The 12,722-nt window shown below is 47.5% G+C and overlaps 1 protein-coding gene across 5 annotated transcripts in view; it reads left to right on the top strand.

The window, feature by feature from the left end:
* Mrtfb (myocardin related transcription factor B) overlaps positions 1 to 10,803 on the top strand; it is a 165,245-nt gene extending 154,442 nt beyond the window's left edge. For all 5 annotated transcript variants that reach the window (XM_055597741.1, XM_055597742.1, XM_055597740.1 and 2 more), the window contains 5 exons: positions 27 to 161; positions 1,527 to 1,682; positions 1,954 to 2,091; positions 5,097 to 5,157; positions 6,966 to 10,803. In XM_055597741.1, coding sequence (XP_055453716.1) covers positions 27 to 161; positions 1,527 to 1,682; positions 1,954 to 2,091; positions 5,097 to 5,157; positions 6,966 to 7,501 — 1,026 coding nt within the window. In that variant the 3' untranslated portion in view covers positions 7,502 to 10,803. The remainder of the gene's footprint in view (positions 1 to 26; positions 162 to 1,526; positions 1,683 to 1,953; positions 2,092 to 5,096; positions 5,158 to 6,965) is intronic.
* The last annotated feature ends 1,919 nt before the right edge of the window (positions 10,804 to 12,722 follow it).

The raw sequence follows: 12,722 nt of genomic DNA, 5'->3' as shown, positions 1-12,722 counted from the left end.
AAGATTAATATTTGTTTACTTCCTAGACCCCAGCACAAGGAGGAGCCCAGGCTCAGCCTCAGGTAGCTGCTGCCACACAGATTCCAGCTGCAGCCTTGGCCCCAGCACTGCCTCAGAAGCAGGAAGCCTTCCCACAACACGTGCTGGGCCAGCCTCAACAAGTAAGAAAGGTGGAATGCTTTCAGGGACAGACACTGCTGCTCTTTTCTGTCACCTCGCCCCTGTCAGTGAGCATCATCCCAAGAGCCTGTTCTTTGGGAAGCCCCTATGATCTTCAACCATAGAACAAACCCTGGCTCCAAAGCTTTTTGGACACAGATACTCCTTCTAGGATTGGGAAAAACCTTTAGTGTAAAAGATGGTACCCTTTTCCAAGTACATTTCCAGAGTGTGTTTTTCTAATTCTGGTATACTAGATTTATTGAATTTAAGCTATATTTCTTTTCTAATTAACTGTACTGTTCCATGGGGAACCAGTTGAAGATAAAAAGGGTGCTTCTGGGATTTTTCTTTCAAGTAAGAACTTTTATATGTGTATATCTTTAAGAGTCTCTGCCATATCAAGGAGGAAGAGCTGGGAGGGTCCAGTATGGTGGACCCATCCCATCACTGGGAAGGTTAAGGCAGGAAGCCTCAAGTGTGAGAGCAGCCTGGGCTACATAGCCAGACCCTGTCTCAGAAAAAGAAGGGGAAAAAGGATAACCTTGAGGCTTCAAAAACAGCTCTTCTATCCTGGGTTTTCCCTAGGCTGAGAGCTTTGATCCTGAACAGGTAATTAGGCATCCTAGTCTGTAAGCTCAGATATCCTAAACCGTGGCTATGAGACAACTTGCGGGTGAAACATTTCAGAGTTTTGTGAAACTATCTTCCCTTTGGCCTGCTGACAGAGAAAGTTGGTTCTTTAGAAGGGGTGAGACTTCAAAGGCAGGATCACTGTCCATGGGACAGGCATGTCATGGGAGAGCTTGAGCAGCACCCCAGGGAGAGACTTTGTAGCAAAGGACGTCTGAAATTAGGACTAAGGAACTAGGAAAGGCAGAGGGAAGATCTGCAGGTGGCTCTACTGGCCCAAGAATAGGACAGAAAACTGCACTGAATGCAGAGTCATGGAGGCCACCCTCTGAACTGGAGCAGTGACGGGGGGGAAAAAAAGTAATATTTGAACAGACTGTGATGTCCAAAGAGATGGCATACTTGGGTGAAAGGGTAGAAGAGGCAAAATGGCTTCTGTTATCTTATCCTATGCCCTAGAAGGAGACCCGTCACCCCAGAGAGCAAGGAAAAGTGTCTGAGCCTTTCCCCTAAGATGCTGTCTACAGGGCACAAGAATAAGTTGCTTAGCAAAGGAGCCCACACCCCACCAATCCTGTTCACAGCTGCCTTGCTGTCTTCCACTCTCCAGGGTTGCCTTCATGCTCCTGCTGGAAGAGTAAGCTTCCAGAAGAGACTCTGTGACCCACAGCCTTGAAGGTGGGTTTGTTGACCTCTGCTCTAAAATGTGATTTTTCTTTCCTTCGCTTTCACAGGTCTTTACAAACTCGGCACCGAGCACAGTTCTTCAGTATCAGAGGCAGCCCCCAACGACCCAGCAGCCCTTCATCAGTAAGACCTCCAACCCTATTCTTCAATCTAGAAGCACCCCACTTGCACCCCTGCAAAATGGACCCAGCCCAGCCAGCAAGGTAAGCAATAGTGATAGCAGCATCCACTTATTGCCATACAGTCATGCTGGCACCTGGAGTGAATGGTGACTTAATGGTCCTGAGGGTTGAACTGACACTGACTGGTGTTTCTGGGCAGTGAAGAGGAACCCTTCTACAAGACAGCCACCAATTGCCAGCTGCCAGGTGCTTGGGGCACTGAGCCACTGTGGGTAGATCAGCACAGCTGAGTCACTGCAGGAGCAAAGGGGTTGCCCAGAGCTAACAAGTACTTCTCCCTTGTTTGATGCAGCCTAGCTCACCACCCCCACCCCAGCAGTTTGTTGTCCAGCACTCTTTGTTTGGGGCCCCAGTCACCAAGACAAAAGACCCACCTCGCTACGAGGAAGCCATCAAGCAGACACGAAGCACCCAGCCAGCCCTTCCAGAGGTGAGTGTGGTCACAGTCATATCCCATCACATTTTAGGTCATTTTCAGATTGTGCCAACTTGCCTCAGTTGGAACATAGAGATTACAGCTAGAAGTTTTATATTTTAGCTGGCTGTGGGGGCTTGTTTGGGGGGTTTGGGGGGTTGGAGTGGGAGGAGATTTGTTTTTGACTGGGTTTCTCTGTATAGGCCTGGCTGTCCTAGACTCACTTTGTAGAGCAGGCTGACCTAGAACTCATAAGAGCTCCACCTGCCTCTGCTTCCTGAGTGCTGGGATTAAAGGTGTCCACCACCACCACGCCTGACCTAGCTGGCTAGTTTTAATTGACTCACAAGCCTCTTGCCTACACTCACTGTTAGGATCAGCGGTGACAATGTGGCCTCAGGCAAGGTGTTAATGTCTCCTTGGAGCCTTCCTGGGTCCTCTTTAACATGGGAGTAGTGGCTTCTGTGCCTCCAATGAGCTTTCAGATATAAAAAAGATATAGCCTCGCCTAACCTAAGCTCATCCAAGCCCCCTGCCTCTCCAAAGCTCCCTTTCAGAGTTGAACATTTCCTTGGGAGAAAAGATCCCGGCCTCCCATAGGACCTGAGAAATGGACCTGACAGAGGCAGGTGTGGATCATTTGAGTTCAAGTACAGCCTGGTCTACAGAGTGGGTTCCAGAACAGCCAAGGCTACACAGAGAAACCCTGTCTTTAAGAGAGAGAGAGAGAGAGGGAGGGAGGGAGGGAGGGAGGGAGGAAGGAAGGAAGGAAGGAAGGAAGGAAGGAAGGAAGGAAGGAAGGAAGGAGGTAGAGAGAGAGGGAGAATCATAGATGAACTTAGCAGAGGGGAGAAGGAAAAGGCAGTGAGCTAATCTGAACAGTCCATAAGCCTGAGACATTCTGAGGTAGCCCATTACACTGTATACATATATGTCCCATAAATATGTCACTTAACCTCTAACCTAAAACACACACAAACCTGTGCCTAGCGCCTCTGAGCCTGTGTAATGGTTTCCCTCAGTGAATACATGGAAGCCCTAGAAAGAAAAACAAGACAGTGAGGTGGCCGAGAACTTGAAGAGATAGAAGCTCGTGTTTCCACAGCCTTGACATGTTTAGCAGGCACTAACCTATGATGCAGAATTCCTGCTGCATCATAGCATTCCACATTACAGCCACTCTATCAAAGTAAAAGATACTGGAGAGAAACAGTCACGTGACTGATGTCAGGTTTTCATCAAAACTGATGTTAAGAGACTAACAAGGTGGCTCAGTGGGTTTGCCGACTGAGCCAAAAGAACTGGGTTCCATCCTCAGGACCCTCATGGTGGAAGGAGACAGCCCACTCCTGCAAACTGTCCTCTGACTACCCATGCACCATGGCATACATGAAACAATGCACAAGCACACTCACAAAATCAATGAGACCAATGAAAACCAGAAAATTCAGCAACACTGTTTACGTTCTTGGTGAGGAGGGGCCCAAGAGACTGCCACCCGGATTCTGTATCAAGAGAGAGAGTCCTTCAAGAAAAAAAGGTAAACTCCATGTAGTTTCCCATGAAGAAAGCATAATCCATGAAACACAAAGATGAGGTTTTAAGTCAAGGCTTGGGGAAACACTGTTTAAACAGGAAACTTACTAGATATGCTGGTGGCAAAAGACTTAAACATACATTTCCTGAATATGGTAAGCACCTAGTGAATAAGTGTGTGCAGACACTCAGCTATCACTAGTCACCAGGAAAATGTGTTAGAACCGCAGCTCCATCCCACAACACACCTCAAGTGGAAATGGGAATACAGAGCCACTGCTGGTGGGAGCATGCCTATCATTGGGAAAGAAACAACTTGACCATTTCCTAAGACCATTTCCTAACGGGATGTAAGTGTACGTCCCCTCTGTGACCCAGGCGTCCACCCCTAGATACTTACACAAGACAAAACAGGGCATGGCTGTGCAAAGAGTTGTACTCAGATGTCTATAGGAACTTTCTTACACCCCAAGTGTCCATTAGCAAGGGAATGAATAAGCAAGCAGGCATTTCCATTCGTGGAGTACCAGTCACCAATAAGAAGTGAACTGTCCTTAAGGTATATACTGCAACATGGATAAGCCACAGAACAGTGACAATGCCTAAAAGAATCCACGTCCCCATACCTTACCCTCAAGAAGTACATGTCTGAATCACTGACAGGAAACTGACCTGTTCTGAAAGAAGACAGGACATTGGTGTCCTAGAGACGAGAGAGTTTCCCAGGTGACAGAAGTGGTGATCTTGTTGGGGTTCTTAGACACGTATCAGAACACTAAACTCCATTATCTGTGCTGTCTTAGTTAGGGTTTTATTGCTGTGAAGAGATGCCATGACCACAGCAGCTCTTATAAAGCCAAGCTGGCTCACAGTTCAATGGTTTACTCCATTATCATCATGGCCAGAAGCATGATAGCACACAAGTAGACATGGTGCTGATGATATAGCTGATAGTTCTACATCCAGATTGGCAGGCAGCCGGCAGTGGCTTGAATTTCTAAAACCTCAAAGCCCACCCCCGTGACACACCTACTCCAACAAAGCTACAAATCCTAATCCTTTCAAATGGTGTCATTCTCTATAAGCCAGTGGGGGTCACTTTCTTTCAAACCACCACATACGGTAAGTGCAACTTACATCCCAAGTGAACCTAAAAGCTGAAAACACATGCATAATGTGATCATCTTTTTATATGTCAATACTTGCTAAATGCAAACAAGTTAAGCCATGTTTAAAATAAAGTATTAGAAAACTCCCAGTGACAGTAAGGGACATACGGAAGTCACAGAGCTGACTTCTTGCTGGGCTCCTAGTTGGCCTATCATGCTGTGATGTTTTGGGTAAATGTCTTTATTTCCCAAGTGACTCTGCTGTTTTCTAGATTATCAAATGTTAGCTTAAAGCCAAAGCTCAGGGAATCCTCCGGGTGCAGCTGCAGAAACTGCCCTGGTCCAGGTGGCTAACGCTGCTCTCCTTGGCTGCAGGTCTCCAACGTGCACAGTCAGCAGATGGACGACCTCTTCGACATCCTCATAAAGAGCGGAGGTGGGTCAAAAGGGCAAATAGAATAGACACCAAAAGTGGCTGAAGAGAGTGAATAGGATGGGAGCCTACCATAAATGTCCTCTGAAAGATTCCACCCAGCAGGAGATTGAAGCAGATGCTGAGACTCAACATTGAGTGGAGCACAGGGAGTCTTATTGAAGAGTAGAGGGATAGAAAGACCCAGAGGGGACCAGAGCTCTACAAGAGACCAACAAAGCCAACAAATCTGGGCCCAGGGGTCCCTGCAGAGACTGATGAATCAACCAAGGACCATGCATGAAGAGGACCTAGACCCTCTGCTCAGATGTAGCCGATACACAGCTCAGTCTCCCAGTGGAAACTGAGTCTCCTAGTAAAAGGAGCAGGGGCTGTCTCTGACATGGACTCTGTTGCCCACTCTTTGATCACTTCTCCCTGGCAGGGCGGCCTTCCCAGGCACAGACGATGAGGGTGAGACAGACAAGAGGATGAGACTTGATAGTCTGGAGTCAGATAGTAGTGAAGGAGGGCTCTTTTCTGAGGACTAGGGCAAGGGGCTAGGAGGGAAGAGGGAGAGAGGAGATGAAGGAGGCAGCTACAATGAGGATGGAAAGTGAATAAATTTAAAAAAAATAAATTTAAATCTAAAAAGTCTGGACACGAGCCCACAGGAAGCAGTCTCACACCATAGGCCCAGGTCAGCCTTTCTCTAAAGCTGGAGCTTGTCTGAGAAACAACCCGTTCTAACCGCAGGCAGTCCTAACACTGTTCACATTAGGCCACTAAGCCACGTAACAGAGGAAAGGCCTCTGGCTCGGCACTGGACAGTGGCGTGATGTTAGATCCCCACAGGTGCCCCTGTGAAAAAGGAAAGACCATTCCCACACCGCGAGCGGGCCAGCTCTAAATGTCTTGTACACTAGTCTCACCATAGGGTGACAGTCCAGTAACTCGGCCTGCGCTCCCTCCAGTTGTTCCATTAAAATTCAGAGTAATTTTACAGATAATAAGTAAGTCATCGGGGCTAGTAAGATAATTCAGTGGGTAATATGCTTGTTGCTAAGCACCATAATAACCTGAGTTTGAGACCCAGGATCCACGTGGTGGAAGAAGAGAACCAACCCCTACAAGTTGTTCTTTGACTTTCACATACATGCTGTGGTAACATGCACATACATAACTACATAATTAGTTAAAAATTAAAGTAAGTCATCAGTTTACAGTCTGTTGTCTTTAAACCAGACATTGACCACACAGACATGCACACACATGCACACACACACACACACACAAAAGGCTGCCCCAGCTCATGTGTCTTTAAAAGAAAGTAAGCACAGAATCGATGTTTCAGAAACTTCCGGGGCTGGTTGCAGCCCAGAGGCAGAGCAGCCATGTTGGATGGCTCACAGGTGCCTGTAACTCCAGCTCAGGTGATCAGACTCCCCGTCTGGCCTCCATAGGCGCCTGCACACAGGAACACAGACACACACATGGACACATAAGGAAAAATTAATTTTTAAGGATAAACTAAATAATTGGTGCTTATTAAACTGTTTACATAATCCTCCAAGGTTTCTATAACTCAGAACAGAGCAAGAGTTCAGAGTAGCAACTGACCTGTCTCACCTTAAGGAAGGAGGGCAAAGGAGCCAGCATCAGCCTTGAGTCAGCCTTGAGCCACTGATTAGGTGTATTGGGTCTTTTTGGAACTTTCTAGACTGTACTGCCAAACTTAAAAGAGAGAGTGATCATGCTGTTCCTGTCTCTAAGATGGAGGGACAAAGCAGTCACTAACATAAAGCCTTACTAACACCTCAATTCTTCTGCAGAGATCTCCTTCCCAATAAAAGAAGAGCCTTCTCCAATTTCCAAGATGAAACCAGTGACAGCCAGCATCACCACAATGCCAGTCAATACTGTGGTGTCTCGACCACCGCCCCAGGTCCAGATAGCACCACCCGCGTCCTTAGAACCTGTGAACAGTTTGTCCGCCAGCCTAGAAAACCAACTAGAAGCCTTCTTGGATGGAGCTTTACCCCCGGCCAGTGACATTGCCCCAGTGCAGAGCAGCGGTGACGACAGAGGGCCTTTCTCTCTGATAGAGGATCTGCAGAATGACTTGCTGAGCCACTCCAGCATGCTGTACCACTCCCACTCTCCCATGGAGACCTCCGAGACCCCGCTGGTGGCGGGGACCCCCTGTCTGTCTCTCGACCTGTCAGATTCCAACCTAGACAACATGGAATGGCTAGACATTACCATGCCCACCACATCCTCTGGGCTCACTCCTCTGAGCACCACCGCACCAAGCATGTTCTCTGCTGATTTTCTGGACCCCCAGGATCTGCCACTCCCATGGGACTAAGGTCACAGGTCACATGTCTCAGAGCTCATGAGGTTTCAAAACATGAAAACAATCCTGAAAGGTCAGTGCTTAGAGCTATAGTTAGAGCTGCACTGTTGAAATTAAAATATGTTGTCTCAGATAAAAAGGAAGGTCACAGCCTGGAAGTCAGTGTGAGACTCATCATGCGTCTAGCAGTGACTCCACAACTTACAGAGAGGCCTGTTGCATGCAGGAGGCCTTATCTAAGCCAAAGGTCAGGTACCATCCACAGGAAGTGGCACTAGGGCTCAGGTCCTCAACTACCTTTCACCCTCTGTGGTTACCTCATGGCCCTAAGGAGAGACAAGCAGCTCCACTTGAAACACCAGGCCACCAGGGAGGGGAGAAGCCGCCGCCCATGTGCTCCCTCCAGTGGCCTGACTGGGCTACAGCAAGGTCAGAAGCACTGCACAGGCTGGGCAGCCAGCAGCGGCAGCTTCCACTGGAGGCTCCAAGTTCCACTTTGAAATCTTCGTGGCTGTGTGATGTCATAGGTCATTTTGTGAGTTTGGGAATCTCACAAAATGAATAACAGCCTCTCACCACGAGCATATGACTATAAAATACTGTCACCCACGAGCCCAGTGCGCAGAGTCCAGATACAGTGATGGTGCCACAGCTTCCCCAGTGGCCTCACTCAGGTGCGTGAGGTTGGTCCTGTGATGTTAGACATTGGAATGTGCTTTGACCTTGTGACCTCTACAGCCTGAGATAAGAGTAAAAAGATGGGAATCCACTGGTCCTACTTGTTGTATTAACTAAGATATCGCTAGAGTACCTGAGCCACAGTGTCTCCATCTTTGAAGACTTGCTGACAGACTCTCTCAGGTGACCATGCCCATCTCAAAGAACCAAAAAAGGCTTCAGCATGAAATTCCTTCTCAAGCTAAAGAGTTAGAAGAATGGAAGGTGTGGGGTGTCTTTCAGACTCTAGGACACCTTGAGCACAGGTTAGACCATCCCCCTGTCATTAGATCCCTGGTTCTCATTACATAGGCTTGTAACTGGATGCCCTGCCTGTTCTCAGTGTGTCTTCAAGCCTATGCCTAAAACTGGAGGTTTTATTCCTTTTTTCTCTTGATTTAGAATGGAAAAGCTACATTTGTCAAGTAATTTAAGAATTTTTCTAAAATGCCAACTGCCACGGAATTTCCACAATTCTTGATCTAGTTATTTAGTTATTGGCAATTTGTAAATAACCGACCAGAATTTGTATTTAATTTGTATTAAATGACAGCTTTATCCTGTCCCCTCCCCCCCTTTAACCTGAGCCAGGTGGGTTTCCTACATCAATACATATGCCTGTTCCACAACACATCGAGGAAGTAGCCTGCCCCATCATCTAGAGAGAGAACCTGAATCGTTGCTAAGGCAGTTTTGCCCCAAAGTGATCAAAATGGCCCCTTTTTCTGGTTTTAGCCCTCTGTGAGCAGCACTCCCTCGCTTCAACACTCTGATAGCTGGATATTCTCCTCCGACCAAGCCTCCTGAGAGCACTCTCATAGGACATGATATAACCGAGGTGGTTCTGCTTCACAGTTGCTGGTGTTCCAGCCCCAGCTGGGGACCTGGAAAGGTAGTTTCTCCTTGGGAATTTCAGCTCTATTTTGGTGGAGAGCTTTAGTCCTCTTTCTCCCCAGCTTTTAAGTGTCCAATTATAGTACCAAGAATCAGTGGATGATACCCGGTAGGTGTCAGGGAATCAGCCAAGAGGAGTCCCCATCTCATCTGCGGCCTCAGCTGTTCCCACTGTGGCTAGTCTCAGGAGCTCTTGCTGGTAGGAGGCTGAGGACTTGGGTACCACCAAGCCTTGCAGAGAAAGTGGCCAAGAGTGGCTCTTGCAGTCTGCCAGCACAGCAACCAGGTCAGGGCCAGCAAATGCAAGCAGCCTCACTTGCCTCTGTTTATCATCCCTCACAACACTGAGGATATCAAATGCACAGGGACCCACTGCCCCGGGGGACAGCTAGCCGCAGGTTATCCCAGCACGCTAACTGGAAGGCCAGGTTTATCCAGAAGCAGTGCTCATGCTCACAGAAGGTTTCTTTGGAGAGCATCATCCTCAACATTCAGCTAGTTGGGAGATTTCTGACAAAACTGGAAAGTAGCACTTAAGATGTAGTCATTTTTGTTTCCTGGTTCAACCTTCAATCTCTTCATTTAAGAGCCTCTGGGCTCCATTTTTACTTGTCCAGTAAAAATGACTGTCAGGGAGCAGGTCACCTTTTCTGCCACTCACCCTCTCACAGTACCTGAGGTGTCCCGTTTCTTTTGCTTAAGGCTTATACACATGTTTACAAGAAGCTTTTACCTTCCACTCAAGCCCACTGCTTTGGGAAGTGGAGGTGTCACAGGCTTGTGACAGCAGCTTGGCTATCTCAGATTTACTGGGTGCTGTCTGGAATCCCAGTATGGCATGTCATCAGAGACATCAGCAGTGAAACGAAACTTTATGTTAACACCCAAGACAAAGCTTTAGCGAGTGGCTAGACTTCCTGGAAAACAGCCAGTTAAGTTACCTCTGCATTCTGCTGTGAGGAGCCCATCCAGCGACAGAAGACAAAGGCTTAGGAAAGGGTTCAGTGTCCATCAAAATTACTTGACCTCAAGAAATCAATAGTAATCCAAAATGCTTAAAAGGAACCAAAGGCATGGCCAGGTATTTGCCAAAAGCAGCCACTTTTTATTTAAAATTGAGAGTAATATGATCTCAAGTCAGTCCCAAAAAGATATCCATCTAAAGTTATGATGTTCAAGAGATGTAGATATTTCTTTCTTGTCTTCCTGTAAAGTAGTATGGAGCTGTTGTTGGTGTAAGAGTAACATACTTGGTAGTCAGCAAAGCTGTGCTCGTCCCTATCATGGTTAGCCCTCTGTTGCTTGTTGTGTTTCTCTTCCTCACATAATGTCTTAGCATCTCACCTCCTGAAAAGACAGGAGAAAAGCACCAGTGGGCAGCGCCATGCGTGTGAAGCACTTGTTTAATGAACAGGAAATCATGGCAATTGGGGGTCCATTCGTGTGTTGCCTTTATGTTGTTTTTAAAAGAAAAACCATGATGCCTTTGTACCTGCTGTTTGCACCCCTGACTCAATTCTGTACTGTGTCTGAATGCCATACGTTTGCACATGTACTGTACATAGGCAATGCAGACTGTATTTTTATATGTGTGCGCATTTATCATCTTTTGTACATAGTGACAGTATTGTAGCTGATTGGGAAATGTTTGATATCTCAGCGATTTTGCATTTTTGTGTCTCAAATAAAAACATTTTGATGTACCATGACTTTGTGTGTACAGAAGAACACACTGGGGGCCCTGGAACCATTGTAGACCTATGAGATGGGATAGCCTCAGGCAGGACAGCATCTTCAGAACAGCTCCTAGCCAATCAGCAGGTGGCCTAGCAGGGTATGGCATGCGGACCGCAGGAAGTAGGCTGCCTGCCCCATGTCCTCACACAGCATACAACAGAAGCTCAGGCACCCACTGACCTCTCCTTGACCATTAAGACCTGTTCTGTCCTGCACAGGGACAGCAGCTGCTTCGTGAAGAGCACTGAAGTGTGTGGCCCACGCTGCTATGGGACATGCGTTCACAGTGAGATGACCATAAGCACACCAGCATAACCTCCAAACACCCAGAACTGAGCCCTTCAATTCAGCCAGTTCTCAAAAGCAACTAATGGTCAAAATACTTTATGGCCCATAGAAAATGCTCTTTAGAGGTTAGTAAGTTGGGGGCGGGCCGGCATTTCAGCCAGAATCCTATGGTTAAATCTGAGTTAATGTTTTATTCCCATCTTGGCTTAGAAAAAAACAAATGGTGGTGAGTAAGCTTAACTGACAGACATAAGTGATAACATGTGACAGAGAAGGCTAGTCCCCAAGTGCAGAAAACAGCTCATTAAATTGCTAGTTATCTGTGGTGTATCTTGGGTGCGAGAGCACAGCCAACAGCAGTAATTTAACTGTTTGCAGTGTCCCCGTATCACAGATCTGCCTGCCTATGTGATGACACCGCGCATGGCAGAGCTGGAACACTACAGCAGGGATCGGGAGGAGACTCTCCAATGAGGCCAGGCTCGCTGGACTTCAGCTCTACTCTGCCCTTCTCTGTGCCAGGCCAGCAAGCTCAATGCTGGGGTTGAACTTCAGGAAGGGATCCTCAAAGGAAATACCCAGAAATGGGGCTGGGCAGGTAGGAGACGACAGGCTCTAGGACTGTTGGCCTGTGGCATTAGAATCCCCCCCCCCACCCTCAGGTAGTACTGAGCTTTACAAAGTCTTTGAGATGCTGGGCAAAGTCCACTGAGTGTGTTAGGAGGCCTCAACAGCAAAGCATTGGACACAGCAATGGCTGCAGATGGATGATGGCTATTCCACATCCTGGCCCAGCAGCATGAGGTGAAGAGGGCTCATCAAGATGGCTGGACACCAGATGTCCTTAACAGTTTTATCTGGTTGCATAACCCTGGGGTTTCCTATTCTCGCACACCCTTCAGCAGCAGCCGCTGCTAGGCTGCCCCACCCCCAATCCTGTCCTCTTTGCCTTCCTATCTTCCTCTCTATCTCTGTCTCTGGGTATGTCTCTCTGCTTTTTCTCTTGCTCTTCTCTCTTCCACCCTCTCTTTCCCTCCCATTCCTTCTCTCTCCCTCCCTCAAGAAGTCACATTTAATCCATAATTGCCATAACTTGTAGTAACTGTAACCTTAGGATCCTGCTCTCCAGAATTTATAGTGAAAGCCCATTGGAAGTCTGCAGATGTACCTCTGACATGCTGCATATATTTCAGCTCTCTAATCTCTGTAAAATGGAGCACACCTGCTGTTAGTATTTGGGAACACAACCTGCTCCTGTGTTACCCAGCAACCTAAGATGTCATCATGTGTCACCAGCCAGGTGGCCACACTTGGAAAGCGTGGTTACCTTGCCCCTTACAGGGCCAACCCCGACACGTGGTCTCTCTCTTACACACTTTCTCTCTCTTACACTCTTACACTCTCTTTCTCTCTCTCTCTCTCTCTCTCTCTCTCTCGGCACCCCTTCCCTTTTCTCTCTCTCTCCCCATGTCCTGCTCCCCCTCCCTCCTAATAAACTTCTTGCAGAGAATATCGGTTGTCACCAGCCTCATGCTTTTTAATAAATAATTACACCTGCCGCCATTGAATGACCTTGTTCCAAGACAGCACCAAACAA

The sequence above is a fragment of the Psammomys obesus genome, unplaced genomic scaffold (genome assembly GCF_907164565.1).
Source record: "Psammomys obesus unplaced genomic scaffold, mPsaObe1.curated_primary_1811, whole genome shotgun sequence".
Classification (NCBI taxonomy): Eukaryota; Metazoa; Chordata; class Mammalia; order Rodentia; family Muridae; genus Psammomys; species Psammomys obesus.
Note: the sequence above shows the minus strand (reverse complement) of the source record. Positions and strands in the feature narration are given on the sequence as shown.